The sequence below is a fragment of the Eutrigla gurnardus genome, assembly GCF_963514095.1.
Source record: "Eutrigla gurnardus genome assembly, chromosome: 18".
Classification (NCBI taxonomy): domain Eukaryota; kingdom Metazoa; phylum Chordata; class Actinopteri; order Perciformes; family Triglidae; genus Eutrigla; species Eutrigla gurnardus.
This window is the reverse complement of record NC_139929.1, coordinates 16,972,446-16,989,291: the sequence shown is the minus strand read 5'-3', so window position 1 is coordinate 16,989,291 and position 16,846 is coordinate 16,972,446. Positions and strand designations below refer to the sequence as shown.

At 41.8% G+C, this 16,846-nt stretch overlaps 1 protein-coding gene across 2 annotated transcripts in view; it reads right to left on the bottom strand.

The window, feature by feature from the left end:
• arhgef4 (Rho guanine nucleotide exchange factor (GEF) 4) overlaps positions 1–14,432 on the bottom strand; it is a 46,094-nt gene extending 31,662 nt beyond the window's left edge. Inside the window, exons 1-2 of one of the 2 annotated variants that reach the window (XM_084033907.1) lie at positions 14,279–14,432; positions 13,374–13,497 (exon numbers count right to left, since the gene is read on the bottom strand). Coding sequence is in view for 1 of the 2 variants with exons in the window: in XM_084033908.1 (XP_083890034.1) it covers positions 9,212–9,491 (280 nt within the window). In the remaining variant the exon portion in view is untranslated. Of the gene's footprint in view, positions 1–9,211; positions 9,634–13,373; positions 13,498–14,278 lie in introns of those variants that run through there. The other variant, XM_084033908.1, reaches the window with a different exon arrangement.
• Positions 14,433–16,846: the final 2,414 nt, after the last annotated feature.

Here is a 16,846-nt window from a genome sequence, read left to right as displayed (position 1 = left end):
TATAGAGAAACAAGTGTAAAAATGATAGAGGTTTATGTTAACTAGGTGGCCGATGCTGTTGATGGACAATAATATGTAGTAACACTGGTATGGTCCTTTTAAGGTAGTTATGTAGCGTTGTTTCAGTCTAGTAGGCTTTGGCCGCTACAAAAATGTTCAAACCGGTTTGATATTGCCAAAGACCGGACCGGTATACCAAATTTTACCTCTAGATGTCGCACTTGCCAGCAGCAATAGCTGCGAATGTGAGTGTATCAAGTCCAGACCACATGGTGGCGGTAATGCACCTCTGCCAACCGCCAAAGACTTAACAAGAAGCGCTTGTTGCTGTATTTGCGTGATACACTCAACAACAAAGGAACGCAAGACTCGTTATTTCTCCACCACTCTGACGGGTCGGCTTCTGCGTCAATCACTGTCTCCTTATTGTAAATATCCACCTCCACTGCAACTTTCTCCTCGTGGTTTTGGAAATGACAGGCGCTGCCACTCAGAAAACTTCCCAGAGTTTTCTTCATATCCAACATGTTGCCATATTGGTGCAGTTCTTGTTTTCTTTGAACCAGAAATGCGCTGTCATTTTTGGAAATGACAGGGGCTGCCACTCAGAAGACTTCCCAAAGTTTTCTTCATATCCAAAATGTTGCCATATTGGCACATTTCTCGTTTCTTTGAGACAAACTCTGCTGCCATTTCTCCTCTTGTTACCCCAAAAACACACAAACTAAGTAAACAAACACAAGGTACAGCGTGCACATTTCCCACCTCTACCGAAATGTGATCACTGTCACGCCGGCCTCGGCTCGCTCAGCAGCATGGCGGCCGCACTACACTCGGACACTAGCTGCGGCTCCGTTTATTAATATTGTGTCAATCACTTGTGATTATTGCTACTTATTGCTAATGCAATACAAGTTGGATTTAGTGCCGTGACGCTGTCGGCACAGGTTGCTGATGTTTTTAATTTTACGGAACGTGTCATGAGGACAAATGCTGTTCAACCATTGCATAAATCAAACCGCTTTAGCCCCGTACACCGAACCGGACCGGTGAAACCAGAAATCCAACTCTACAATCTATATGCCACGTGGTTATGCTAGTTCTGTTCCGTTGTGATGCTATTTCAAACCCTGACGTTTTGTCTACCTAAACAGTGGTTCTGTTGCCGAAACCTATCCAGCCGTTTCACAGCGTTAACCACACGGGTGGTACATATTAAATGTATTTATGAAACAAATTTTTGGCTGAGAAACATTGAAATTAATTTTTTCTGGTAACTGACCTGAGCACCAAGGACACAGCTGGTGCTGGTCCCTGTTCTGTGTTTTTAATGCTTTCATAAATAGTAACAGGAGGACAAGTTGTCCTCCAGAAGTGGACCCCACCCCCAAGGAATCCAGCCAGAGGCACAAGAGTGGTGGGAACTGGGGTCTTGGAGGGACCTTTTGACTGTGCCCTACCCCAAGGGCCCCATATAATCCAGCTCGATTTTAGATGAGTGCATAAACCAATGCATGAACTGTTTAAAAAAGGCTCAGCTCACTTCTGAAGAAGAAGACTCTGAGTGGACTTCATACTGGGAGTGGACCATTACTCCCAGTCCCCTTATCTGTTGTGAATAAAAGGCCTTTTCATTTGTGGACCTCTACGTCATTGGGTCTGTAACTGCCACATTTTTAGTTCACAAACACACGTTGTAACATTCCTTGTGTTGCTGTGAAAGAATGTATACACTAGGATGAAGCACTCCCTAGAGCACTGCAGGCCCTAAAGGGACTAGAACTGCATGTCGACGATGCAGGTTTCAAAATGTTAAGAAGAAGCCATAGATTGTATATAAGATGTCATCGTTGTGATTTGATATATTCAAACTAGCCCTTGAGACCATAAACTTTACTGAGATAATAAATCACGTGAGAAGTAGGGTCATTTTTTCATAGACTTCCATACAATCAGACCATATTTTTGCAACTAGAGGAGTCGCCCCCTAATGGCCAGAAGATACAATGTGAGTCTAAGGCACTTCAGCTTGGCTTCACTTTTCAGGTTGCCGCCTGGAAGAAACCCGCAAACAACACACAGCTAGAGCACTGATGTTAAGCAGTCATTGCACTCATAAGCCTCACAAATTTTACTTCTCATACACAATTTCAGTTGTGTATGAGAAACAAGCTCTGCACCAACAACCAGTTTGGTTCATTCATCATCCAAAACTACCAAAACACTGCATACTTATGTAAATTCTATCAAATGACTATTATGTTACATTATGTTATTTCATATTGCATTACCTTATCTTGTATTAACACATCTTATCTTGTCTTACATTAGCTTACATTTCCTTACCTTATTACTGTATATTACCTTATCTAAACTCATTTACATTATCATATGTCATCTTTATCTTTTTTACAGACAAACACTGGTAATTGTTTTCAGATTCTTCATATAGAAAACAACCAATGAAGTTTTCACGTGTCTTATATCAGGACCACATGATCTGAAGTGGCAGCTATAGACCTTTGTCACCCTGTTATTGAAATCTTCCTTCCTCTCAGCCTGCAGCAGCCAGCGTGGAGGCAGCTGAACCATCAAGCCCCCCACCAAACCTGCTCACCCTGTTGTGGCGTTCCCAGTGACGACGAGGTGCGAGAGAGCGAAGGATGCGATGAAGAAGGAGACAGAAATAGAAAGAGCCTTAGTTCTTGTCAGCAGGTCAGCATGCCTTCCCATCAGAGGAAATCTATTTCAAGGGGCCTTACTTCATCCTCTCCTCCAACAAAGTCGAGGAAGAATCATTTTAGCTTCATATGTAACCACAGGGAGGCTCTTCATGAAACACTTTTACGTTTTCATCCTGATTTCGATGTAAGGATGTGCCTCACACTGAGGAGAGAATAAGGAATGATATGGGGTTTTTAAATATATCGATCTTCATTTGAAAGATCCAATATCAATCAATAAACAAACCTTAGATGGATCTTTAAATAGATTCCTTCTCCTGTGTCCTCTAGCGTAACCGAGCAACGAGATCCGTCCAGGTGAGAGACGGTAAACCAAAACCAGCCACAAGCTGCCCTACTGAAGCCAGACGTCAAGTCAAGTCACTTTTATTTCTATAGCACACTTAACAAAACAGCAGTTGACCCGAAGTGCTTCCCAGTATAAAATAATTCTAGCAGAATACAAAAATACAAAGACTCAAAAGCCTCACAGTTAGGATCAAAAAATCAATTCTGAATTTCACAGGTAGCCAGTGAAGATGAGCAAGGATGGGGGTGATGTGTTCTCTTTTCTAGGTACCTGACGACTTGACTAATCTGTTGATTTCTGTCATATGTGCTCATGTTTAATAAAAACTGCTTCAATGTAACTGCTTGGGGTCTATTTTTAATATTAAACTTTAATATTTATACCAGGTGAGAGAGTTCCATCTATGTACAATTTGCAGCATTATTTTTGTCAACATCTCTTTCATAAACAAGAGAAATTAGTTTTGAAATAGCTTGAAATGAATCGATATTGAATCGGAAATTGAATTGATTGAGGAAGTCTGGACCATCCCTAGCCCTATTAAAGAAAGACGCCGTCTTCTGTGATAAGTGTTTTGTCTGGTACAAAGCTGTGATTTGATCTGACAATAAAAAGATAATCATCAATCACATCCAACCCCTGGTGAGTCCAAAGAAATCTGCATTTGAACCATCATCGACTGGCTGCACATTTTATGACACTGTGGTGGCATTATTGATATCATATGATTCATTATGAATTACATTATGAATAGGACCTTCAATATCAGAATGACATGATCCACTCTCAACAGACAATTATTCTGAAAAGGAAAAACAAACAACAATGTTTCAGTTCTAACTGATGTCGATTGGACCCTCATTAAAAGAAGACTGGAGCCTGAAACCTGTCACGTCTACATGACATCACATGGCCCGGAACGACACGTAGCAGCGGCTTTCATCTCATTCTGGAAAAGGCTGCGATATAATGGGCTGTTGGGAGACAACAATGCCATTAAGCAGAGTTTGTTGCTGCCAGCACTTCATCCTCCTTCTGCTCTGACACTCATGTATACTGGAGGGACCGGTTCAACTACATCTTATTGATTAGTGTCAGACAAGGCAAGGAAAAGCAACATGGACGCACATTGGTGATTCTCTCAATAGCATATCATCAAATTGGATGTTTTCAATTCTGTATAGGATCTGATCTGTTTAATTTTATAACAAATTGCAACTGAGTGAAGTTATAAACGACCAGTATTGTTAATAACTAAGTTAATAACTTGTAGCATAAATGCTGTGACATCATCAGTGTAGTTTCCTCCGGTGTGATCAGAGAGGATGTTACGACTGAAGGTCGCTGCTGGAATACCTCCATTAGACAGAAGTGAGTTAAGTTTATACAAAAGTGTCTGGCAACAACAGTCGCTATGGCAACGGTACATATAAAAATGTCCATTTTACACTTATTTGTGCTGTAATGGATATGCACAGCAGGAGGATGTGCTGGCTATATGATTTTTAATGTTATCAATTAGAGTGACTTTTTCTTTGCGTATGTCATCTCAATGCCAACTGCTGAGCTCCAGTGATGGATTCGATGACAAATGAGTTCTACAGAGATAAACTAAGGAAGTCATTGCAGTGGTTCTGTCCTTTGTTTGCCCTGCCAGCGTCTCGACAGAGGTAGAACACAGAGACACTCATTCTGGCTGAATGCCGCTCCACAGCGACCTATTTCCCAGAGAGCCCTGTGCCTCCCATTTTTTTGTGATGGATGCTTTCAGACATCCCTCCTCCTCCCTCAATCTTTCTGGCCCCACAGATGAGGACATTTGGCTGTGTGTGTGTGTGTGTATGTGTGTGTGTGTGTGTGTGTGTGTGTGTGTGTGTGTGTGTGTGTGTGTGTGTGTTTGTGTGTGTGTGTTTGGCAAAGTTGCCAGCTGGCCTTGCTTTAATCTACAGGCCCACACAGAGGCAAGAGTTAACACAAGCATGTTTACACATATATCCTCCTTGGCATCATTTTGACAAATTGCACCGAGCGCAAGAAGAGGAAGTGACATGAGGAATGTCGGTCTGGGGTCAAGCGTGGCAAGGCGCTGTAGGCGACGAGATGCAGCGTCACGCTGTATGACGGTAAATGGATGAGAATGAGTTCTAGCAAAGAGGCGAGGAATGGGCTCAGGATACTTACACCGTATCAGCTAATGCATGAGGACACCCTGTCCACACTGAAGGGTACCTTTGGCCTGGGTTTGTTGGGTTCCTCACTTCCAATGAAGAGGAATCTTTAAATAATAGTGTACAATGATACGTTAGATAATAGACCCTTATAGAGTTTGTCACCAACGATGACGTAGATTAGAGCCACAGTTTAACAGTAGGACAGAGTGCAACAGCTTGTCAGATATGACTAGGGGTGGGTAAAAATATCGATACGGCAATATATTGCAATACTTTGCCGCCCAATACAATATCGATTTTTCAACTCGAAAGATCCATTAAAAAAAAAAAAGATTAATGTTTAGTCGCGTTGTGAAAGCAGTACTCTATCCTTTTTCATTTTATTTTTAATATTATTCCAGTGAATTTCATGGGAATTAATAAAATGGAGAGGCTGTTTTGAATGAAATAGTTTTGACTGTATTTGTCCTCTGATCAATATCATCTGATGTACATATACAGATACTTGTGTTTTCATCTTTATTTATATTGTAATATCGTGATATGTATCGTATCGTGATACGTATCGTATCGTGACCAAAGTATCGTGATATGTATCGTATCGTGATACGTATCGTGACCAAAGTATCGTGATACGTATCGTATCGTGAGGTTCTTGCCAATACTCACCCCTAGATATGACATTGATGACCAAAGATGGATAATGATCCTCAACACAGACTTTCTATTAGTTAATGGGGAGAATGCATTATCTCTACTGGCCATCAGGGGGCGACTCCTCTTTGATTGTATAGAAGTCTACTACAAAATGACCCTACTTTCATTGAATTTGTCGAAATGGGGATCCAATTTATAAATATCTGTGTTTTCCCATCCATTATAAGCATGTGACACCCCACCGAAGCCAAATGAAAGGGGAAGAACTGTTTGAGTGTAATTAACGGGCACAATGCTTCATCTAGCTTCTCTCCTCTCTGTCTGTTTCACAGAGGGCGGGAATGAGACACACACACATACACACACACACACACACACACAAACACACACAGTGGTCGTTAGTCATGTCGCAGATGATAATTATGGAAGAGAACAACTTTTCTTAAGTTTTGTCAACATAACAATGACTCAACCCGCAAAACGCCAGCTACAAGCAAAAAGAAAAGTAAAAAATTTAAAATTTAACTGAAAATAGTGCAGAGTGGACAGACAGATGCGATGTCCTTTAAACGGTAAAAGTTGGAGGGGAATTAATGTAAGTTAATGTAGAAACGAATGTATTGTGAATTGTCCCCTATTCAAAGAGAGCAGACTTTAATACTATTGTAATGTATTTATTGCGATTCCCCCATAAATGATTGCACACGCATTTGAATATAAATACATATTCACATGGTCTCTGAATGACAAAGAATTAGAATTAGAACTACTAGAACGGTACTTCAATACAATAGACAATAAAACCAAGGTTTTAGACAACAAACCCAACGTGAGTAAGTCAACCAGCCTCCACTCGAAAAACGCAGTCAAGCAAGCCGTCGCACTGTGTTATGGTATGTGTATAAACTAGGCATGACGCTAAGAGCATATAAGAACTGACTTCAAAATAAAAGTAACCTTCTGGTAACGTGATATAGCACTTCACATTCATTTCATAAGTTAGTCATTAAGTCTGTCAATAACGAATGACTTAAGGCATATATTAACAAACAAATGTAATAAGTGAAACAAAATGGATAAATGTAAAATAATACATTAAATGTGATAGCTCCAATTGCGGAAATATTTACTAAAACGTATTATGAAGAATAGATTTCAAAAGACCAATCTGACCTTACAACTATTTCAAATGTCAAAACATCCTTCTAAATTCAGATTAGATTTAAAAGGAAATGGTCCACATTTATGCACTTATCTCACCTCAGAATGATAGCAGACCACCTCAGAGTGTCACAGAGTTAATATCAGAACATTCTGATGTAGCATTTCAAATTAAAAGCCCTATAAAATCATATATGTGAGCAAACTTCCCTCGATATTCACATAAAGCACATCTAGGTGTTGGATACATACTGCTAAAGTATTAAAATGTTGAAAATAAGTATGATATGACACCTTTAAATAAGTTAAAGAAAAAAAAACAATCAATTCAACACCACTTTTGCTTGCCTTCTCTTGATTTTGTGTTTTGACAATTTGTGTTCAATTACTACAAGAGCACAAAATTGTTTACAAAAAATAACGTTTTCATAGATTTGGCCTCTAAATGTTGCTCTCAAAGCGCACAAGATTGATGCATTTAACTTTAAAATGTACAGATTGTTGTGCCCCGGACCCCCAACCATAAAATCCTGTGGGAAACACGTGTTTAGGAATAAAATGTCTAACATGGTGTGAAGTCTTTCTGAAAACATCCAGTGAGCTGATGTAAGGTGACTTAACATTACTGAAAACAAAACTAGAACCGTTTTGTTCTCACTGGAACAAGTTGCATTTCATTTGTAATGAATTATACAACAATTACAAAAATTGCAACTGTTTTTATGCAATTTTCACTTCCACAATGTTATTGCAAAACAATGTCTAAAAAACAGGACAACATGCATCACGATAGTTTCAAAAAGCAACTTTTGGCAAAGCAACCCCTAAACAAAGAAGCCTATCACATGAGCCTCGTGGGGGTAGGGGGGGTCAGACACTGACCTTCATCATGAATCATCATACTGCTGTTTGACTGGGAGGTTTTAATCACGCTGTCACTTTCAAATAACCAGATCAAAATGACATTTCATCTCAGCAATGATTTTGAAATCAAATGACATTTCAAACGACAGACTAAGTCCTGATTCATGAGTCTTCATGCTACCTGAGGGCCACCAACATACACAGTATTAGGCCATGCAATGTTTGCAGAAAGTTTAGCTGTAAAGGTCACACTAGATCTGTTTTACAAGTTAGTTACACCAGTTATTAGTTATTTATGTGCATGTGAAGTGTAGGGGTTTGGAAAAAAATAGATAGCTTTGAAAAACTAGCCTCACATAAGCATTAAGTATATCTTTAAATGACAACCTGTAATCATCAAGTGGTCTGCAGGGAGTTGGGAATGCTGTTTAAAACAGCTTGTCTATTGGAGGAAGCTGAGAGAGGAAGACACCTAACTATTTGCTCAGCCTAAATAACAACGGTGTACATGTGTGGTGTAGCTGAAGGAGACACTGAAGTGAACCAACATCAACTGGTTCAACCTAACTGTTGATCAGTTCATGCTAAGAGTGAGCTCAGAAGTGTGACATCATGTGATGGTTATTTAGGATTCTAACAAGACATTAAATTGGAAAAGCAAAAGTCCTTCAGTCTGGTAGCAGCTGCAGAATTGACTGGAGGATAGAAAAAAACTGAAATCTTTGTGATGACATCAGAAAGGTTAACGGGACATGAAGATCATATTTTCTTTAAATGGAAGCCAATGTTTGAATGGATTTTGTGATAACGCTCAGATGATGTATTGTTGAAGAATGCCCTTCCTTTGTTTGACTAACACACGTTGTATTTCATCCATGTCGTGTGCCATCATCTAATGACGACGGTGTGTTGTGTTTGTGCTCCAGAATGTGTGATCGTGGTCTGGACTCTCATCCATCACATCAGCGTAAAGATATCATCTGCAGTCTGAAAGCTATTCGAAAGGAAGGAGAAGAGGCGCCGCTGTGAAAGGTGACGCCGTTGGTGTTTTCTGGCTTTCTGCATGACTGGGAGGCGAAGCAGGCGGCCCACCCAAACCCACCGACACAGCACCTCGCCTGCCACACACACACACACACACACACACACACACACACACACACACACACACACACACACACACACACACACACACACACACACACATCCCTGGACTTCACACAACACACTCCCTTGCTGTAACCTGAACCCAGGTTTAGGCAGAGCCATCTATAATAGCACAGACCCATCAGGGCTTGAGACCTGCACAGACCTGCATCACTTACCTGTGGTGGAGTGTAGACTCTCCAAGCTCCAATAGCGAGATAGGACCCCCCTCAGAGTTCCACCCAAGCTTCCTCCTCCTCCTCCTCTTCCTCCTCCTCCTACTCCGCCACCCATACATCCACCCACCCCGAGACCTCCGTCCACCATGCCGTCAACTACTCCGGCTGTCGGGCTCCCTCCGTCCGAGTCGGACCCGGGTGACAACCCCGAGCTGCCGCTGCTGCCACAGCTGCCACCGGGCAGGGGCACGCCCCCCTCCGAGCCCTGCTGGGTCCGCATCCCGATCTGGATGCACGGCAACACGGGGGGAAACAGAAGTGGGCGGCGAGGAAGTGAAGAGTCGGCCGCTGGTTGTTCCCGGGGCGCGGCGCAGAGAGGAGGCAGCCTCCTCGGTCCGATCTGCGCCACTATTCGCTGAGCTGAGCTCCAGCTGTCCGCGCGCTGCTTCCTGTTTGACTCGCGGTGCAGCAGCGAAGCCGAGCACTCCCCCCCCCTCTCGCTCTCTCCCTCTCTCTCTCTCTCTCTCTCTCTCTCTCTCTCTCTCTCTCTCCCTCCCCACCCACCACAGCCTCTCTCACGGCTGACATCAGCAGCGTGGACACGGTCTCTGATGGTGCAGTATCCGTATGAAGGAGATGAAGATTATCTATTTATCATCTATCTATCTATCTATCTATCTATCTATCTATCTATCTATCTATCTATCTATCTATCTATCTATCTATCTATCTATCTATAGAGAGAGAATACATAGACATATCTATAGATATTTCTATATATACATATTATTTGATTTTATTGATCCATTTTTATTTTAATCTTATCTTAACTCATATTGGCTGTTTGACTATCATGACTGAAACTATGGATTTTGTAGAATATACAACAATAATATATTGTTTTGTATATTGTAACATACACTGAAAAATATAAACGCAACACTTGTTTTTGCTCCAATTTTTCACGAGATGAATTCAAAGATCTCAGACTTTTTCTACGTTCACAAAATACCTACTTCTCTCAGATTTTGTTCATGAATGTGTTTAAATCTGCGTTAGTGAGAACTTGTCCTTTGCCAAGAGAATCCATCCAGCTGGTGTGGCATATGAAGATACTGATTAGACAGCATGATTATTGCACAGGTGTGCCTTAGGCTTATCACTCTAAAATGTATCTGGTGTGACCCCCATTTGCCTCACACAGTGCAACACATCTCCTTCATTGTTGGTTGTGGCCTGTGGAATGTTGGTCCACTCCTCTTCTTCGCTGTGCCAAGTCGCTAGATGTTGGCAGGAAGTGGAAGACACTGTCATATACACCGAGCCAGAGCATCAACGGGTGACGTGTCCGGTGAGGATGCAGCCATGCAAGGACTGGGATGATTTCCTGCCAGGAAATGTGTACACACTGACAACATGGGGCCGTGCATCATCATCATCACGCTGCTTGAGGTGATGGTAGTGGATGCATGGCACAACAACGGGCCTCGGGATCTCATCACGGTATCTGTGTGCTCACCCACATGACGCCATACACGCATTTGCCCAGTTCAGTGAATGTGTGTGAATGTTGTGTAAAGTGGTTGAAAAGACAGAAATGCAGGTTCAGGTCCAAATACGTCACCTTTCTAAAACAATTTCAACAGCAACTGAACAACTGAATATATACAGTATATTTGTCCTCTTTGCTGCTGTAACCCTGTACATCTGTGGGGCTAATAAAGGATTATCTTATCTTATCAGAACCTTCAGGGGGATTCATTCTGGACCCAACGTACACGTGGTGCTTAGTGAGCTAACATCTCTAAAACACCAAGCAGCTCCTTCTGCACAACAAGTCCCAAACAGGCATCAGTCATAAACACTATTCACTATTAGGGTTTGTTCTTAAGTTTGTGCAGCCATTGCTGGTTTAGCCAGGACAGTATCATCAATTATATAATTAAAAGTATTTTTTTCTTGGCTCTACTGCAGGTGTCTGCTTTATTCTGTCTTCTTCCAATATGAAATAAATAAAACAAGTAAATAATTATAAGGTAAAGAATGTAACATAAAAAAGGCAAAGTGATTTGAAGTGGACTCTCGCCTCACAGCAAGAGGGTCCTGGGTTCGATTCCCGGGTCGGCCCGGGTTCCTTCTGTGTGGAGTTTGCATGTTCTCCCCGTGTAAGCGTGGGTTCTCTCCGGGTTCTCCGGCTTCCTCCCACAGTCCAAAGACATGCAGGATGGGGATAGGTTAATTGGTGACTCTAAATTGCCCGTAGGTGTGAATGTGAGAGTGAATGGTTGTTTGTCTCTACATGTTAGCCCTGTGATAGACTGGCGTCCTGTCCAGGGTGTACCCTGCCTTCGCCCAATGACAGCTGGGATCGGCTCCAGCCCCCCCGTGACCCTGAATACAGGATAAGCGGTAGAAAATGGATGGATGGATGGATTTGAAGTGGAAGCAGTTTGAAACAGTTGTTTCTAACCGGGAGACGTTTCAGGGTTTTACAACCACAAAGGAGGGAACATAAACGTAAAGACAAAGAGAACAGCAGCTCTTAAGCTCAAAAGAGACGTAACATTTTAAGGAAGAAGTGAAAAATGAGGAATGTTATTAGTTATTAGCTAATGTAAACCCACAGCTGTAAAAAGGAGGGTGGATAATACATTGAGTATTTATTTAAGAAAAGTAAACAGCATGTAATGTAAAAATTTGTGTTGAATGACTTTTCCAACAATGTGTTTGTACTCGGGGACATCGTTTCAAATTTCAGCCAACATATTAGCCAACAACCCAGCCTAAATATTTCTATCACCTGGTATACAGTGTATGAACAGTGAGAACTTACTGCACCCCGCAGGTGGAATGAGGAACTGCACTTCTGCTTCCAGCCTCAACTAGACCTTTATTAGGCTGCACAAAGCATCCGTTATGGATGGTCACCCATGTTTTCAGGTGTGGCTCCTTCAACCTATAACATGTGTTTGTAGTGACAGTACACTCAACATGGGAACCAGAGACTCTGTTTCTGTACGGTCGGCACACATTCAACACAGATTCACTGCAAGCTGACGCCCCCTTTAAAGTAAAACCAATCAAGGGGAACTGTCAAAAAGATGGAGATAGAATATATGAATGGTCAAAGATCGCATTTTCACTGTTTACGAAGTTATTAAACAAGCAGACTTCCCAAAATGGATAACTGACAACCAGAATAATACAGACAACTCAAACATTGACCATTTAAGTAAACCTGTTTCTGTGAAGTCTATGTTTACCAACTCCAAATGTGAAGAATCGACACTAATAGACACAATTAGGTCAAATGTTTGTCAGCTTATGAATCTTAATTCTCCAGAAGCTTTGCTTTTGTGAGGAAACGTCAATCAATCATCAATTCCTTCTGCCTTCAATCTAAAATGTTGAAAGGGAAATGTATTCTTTCCCAGTTCTGTTTCCCATCATCCCCACATCAACGAGCACATGATGACACTCAGTGAAAACATAGCTGGTCACGTTTTGGAGCTTTGGAGCTCATATACTGTGAATACACATCATGATGGAATAAAACTACCACTTTGCACCTCGTCAATCAGTCAAGCTGTAGTTTGTCTGTCCAAAATGTCATCACTTTCTTCACTTCGTTATTTTCTTCATCGCATTTGATCCTGTTAGACATCTGTGTGAAATTATCATAATTAAATGGATTCCCAAGTTATGGCCAAAAACATGTTTATAGTCACAGTGGCCTTTGACCACCGAATTCTCATCAATTCATCCAAGGCCTCCGGTTCTGTCTTAAACTGTCATTCGTTCTGCTGGCCACCAGGGGGCGACTCCTCTCTGATTGTACTGAAGTCTATGAGAAAATTACCCTATTTCTCTCTTGATTCATTATCAGAGTGAACATTATAAACTTAATTCATGGTCTCAATCATAGCTTCAAGTCTTCAATCCAGCATGATGTTCGTTTAGTACATTAGGTCACTATCACAGCATCGCTACCATCTATGGTTCAGTGGACGTTTGGGCCAAATTTTAAGACATTTCCTCAAAAACACAGTTTTGGTTAGAGTATGTTGAAACCAAAATGTCACAGGTTCAAATGTTCCCCCAGCCAGTTCATCAACCCCAGGTGAGTGTGAAGCGTCTCAATGAAGAAGACTCAGGTACTTACAGGAGTAGGAGTTTTGTCTTCTCCAGCCCAGGCAGTCCAGACCAATGGGGGTGCTCTGAGAGAAGCAGTGAGCTTTGAGGGGCGTCCAGGCCTCAGTGGGTCCCAAGGTGACTCCAGCATCGGTCTGTGGGAATGAAGGATCATTGTGTCAAGTGTGTCTGATATTATCACCAATATTCATCCGTCTGCTAATGATGAACCCGTAGACAGTCACTCAAACAACACAACTAGGTGATGAATTGGTTTATTGGTATAGACAACTAAAAACATGGTTATTGCCCAGAAAAGTATTTGTTTCAAATAAGGTGCAAGATATACATCTGAATATATTGTGCAGGTGTTTTGATTCAGTTTATGTAAAATATATATGTTGATCCTTGTTTTCCTTCTGTTACTAAACAGGAGGAAACAACAACTCCTGTTTTTTTAGGACTTTACTTTGGTGAGACCTTTCGGTATGACCTTAATCCTCTTTTTTTTTGCTGAAGAAATGTCAAGAAATGGTATATTATCATTGTTAATGTCTTATTAGCAAATTTGCAAAACCCAACTCCACCTGGACTTGACTAAAATTGTGAAAATTAGAGCCTTATATAATTAATTTGAGTATGCATGCAGTGTTGTTTGTTCTGCGCACTACTAAATTCCATATTGTAAATAAAGTTTTAAAAAAAAGAAGAAAAGTCATGTAAGAATGAAAGTACAGGAGAGTGGAAATGAGGACGCCCGGCCTGAAACAGGAAGTGAAGTGATGACAAAAGAACTGCCAGAAGCCAGCAGAGTGAAGCAGACCGACCAGGAAGATGAGGAACTCAGAAGTAAGGCAGAAAAGCAGAAGATGAGGACTACAAAGACTTCCAAGACTTGGATCTTTGGCAGCTGACGGCGCTGTGGCCACATCTTACTCTGTCCACGTCTTCAGACACCAGTGAGTTGAGTTGTCCCAAGCTCCCCCTGATGGCTCTGGCCAGTTTGCCTTTCTTCTTCTTTTGCTCTTCAATCCAGAGGTCATCTGAACACTTTAGCCTTGGCTGCTGGCCCTCTCCACCGAAGCCCACATCCAGCCAGCAGCCGGTCCTCAGCTCACCAACAACCACAGGGGCCTTCCCCTCATCCTTCCCCTCCCACGGCCTTCTTGTTCTGGCCTGGCTGGAAGGTCGCCCACCGTTTTGTGCCCCCTTTTAAGTGCACAGTTAACTGGTTAGTCACAGTGTCCTTTCTCTATACCAACTCCACTCCCTTAGTCCAGGTACTACCTTCCACTCTAGTGTGTATGATATGACATGAGGATGGATATTGACAAGACTACCTGTCCTTCATTGGATTACATGCGAGTGCTCACCCCATAGAAATAAAACAGGAGTAGAAGGTACATTCACAGAGATGTACCTCACCTCAGTGAGTCTGCGACACGCGTTACACTACAACCGTTGCTATGGCAACGGTACCCACAAAATTGGCCAGTGCTCTGGCCCTCCTACTATGTAGATTTGAAGAGGACTGCCCCTTCTACTCCTGTTTTAGGCCGGGATGAGTTTGAACATGGCCTTCCTGACAAACAGAGCATTGTTCTCAGCCAAACTATCACCTGTACAAAAGAAGGTTTAAAAAAACATGCTTTGTTCCCCAGAGCATAGAAAAGCCTGTTTTTCCACAGTTACATGTCTGCTTGGTACAATCCTTTAATAACCACATTCCCTTTTTCAAATGTTTATGTTAAACAACAAATATTTTCATTAGATATTTAAAATGTCTGCTTCAAAATATAGTATCAGTCAGCTTGATCAAAATGAAGCAGTGCCTCATTGTAAGCACCACTTTATCGTCCGTATCTTTGCATGGTCACGTATTTCCAGTGAAATAGGAGAAAGGCAATTTGATTTGAAGGTTGAAAAGATTAGCTCACCGCTCTAGCTCTGTGTCATTAAAAGTTGCAGATTGATTGATGGATGACTGTCAAGATATTATTGCTTGATATAGGTTTGTACGAGCTGATGTAAGTATGTGTCATAGCTTGCTATCCAGGAAGACATTTTTATTTTTTTTATCTTTGTCATGTTTTGGGCGTATTCTGTTAAATTTGTGAGTCCAGTTGTTTTTCCAGACTGATCTCATGAATCGGCGTATGTATGACACGCCAACTTGTATGCCATTATGGCGTGTTATCACTACGCACAATCGCCTTTTCGGGTGTTTATCAACACCGAACCCTAACCCTAACCCTAACCCTAACCTTAAAGGGCGTTTATATACACGCGGATGTGATGGGTCGTTTCGCTAGAGGGCGCTGACAAACACACGGATGTGATGGGTCGTTTCGCTAGAGGGCGCTGACAAACACACAGATGTGATGGGTCGTTTCGCTCAGAACGTACACATACACGCGGATAGCTCGAATTGCGTACAGATAACACGCCACAGGCAGTGGCGTTTATATTTACGAAAAGTCATGATGCCACGTTGTGTTTTTCATGTGTGATTATGTTAGTCTCCATAGTTCACATAGATAGACCATCTTTATTCATTCATTATTAATAATGAATGAATGATTTCATAACTTGACATGTAGTGAATCTTCAGGGTCCCAGCTTTCAAATGATGTAGACCATTTCTATTTGGCATCTACTCTTGACCTGCTGTCGCCACCTAAATACCCCCCCCCCCCTCCCCCTACGTTACATGTTGTGCATGCTGGCTCACTGGAATGACTGCATCACACTAAATAGAATGGGACCATCATTACAAATGTGTTTAATCGGCTCGACTTCAATTTCATCTTTTGTCACTGCAAACAGTGAACATGCATCTCTTTTTTATGTCTGAATGTGTAGTCGTTATTCTTTTGAAAGTGGAGAAGGTAAGAGAAAACACATGTAATTTACATTCGCAGCTCAGTTCGTGACTAGACAGCTATTTTTTTGGTGTGTATAACTGGATGGAATCTCTGTCTCTCTCATGTACATCAATAAGTAAAGGTGTGTTGAGCTGTCATAAAGTATGGAATACTTGGAAAATGATCTGCCTCTCAAAAGTAATACTCTTTTTAGTCGGATTAAATTCTATCAGAAATTTAAAGTCACATGAGAGGATGCCACAAGGGGGGGCTAGTACTTCAGTTTTCCTGCACTGGCCATGTATCAGGACTATTGTCAGGACTGTGAGGTGCTACTATGTAACCAGCTAACTCAGAGAATGGAAATTGTACCACACTGCTGGGGGCTGATAGGGTTGACTCTGCTGTTCCTCTCATCCTCTTCATTGAGTTCCCAAAGAAACAGGGACTCGTTGTCTGTCCCAGGATGGATACTGACAGACATGTACACACAAACACAAGCGTCTGCAGAGCAACACATTAGCTGCTGTTGGCTTTTTTCCTCTATTCATTCTGAGCCAGAGTTCGGGGGGAGGAAACCCATTTCCCAGGGAGCCGTGACCTCTCTGGCATGTTGATTGAGGCCTGTTTTATCTTTATA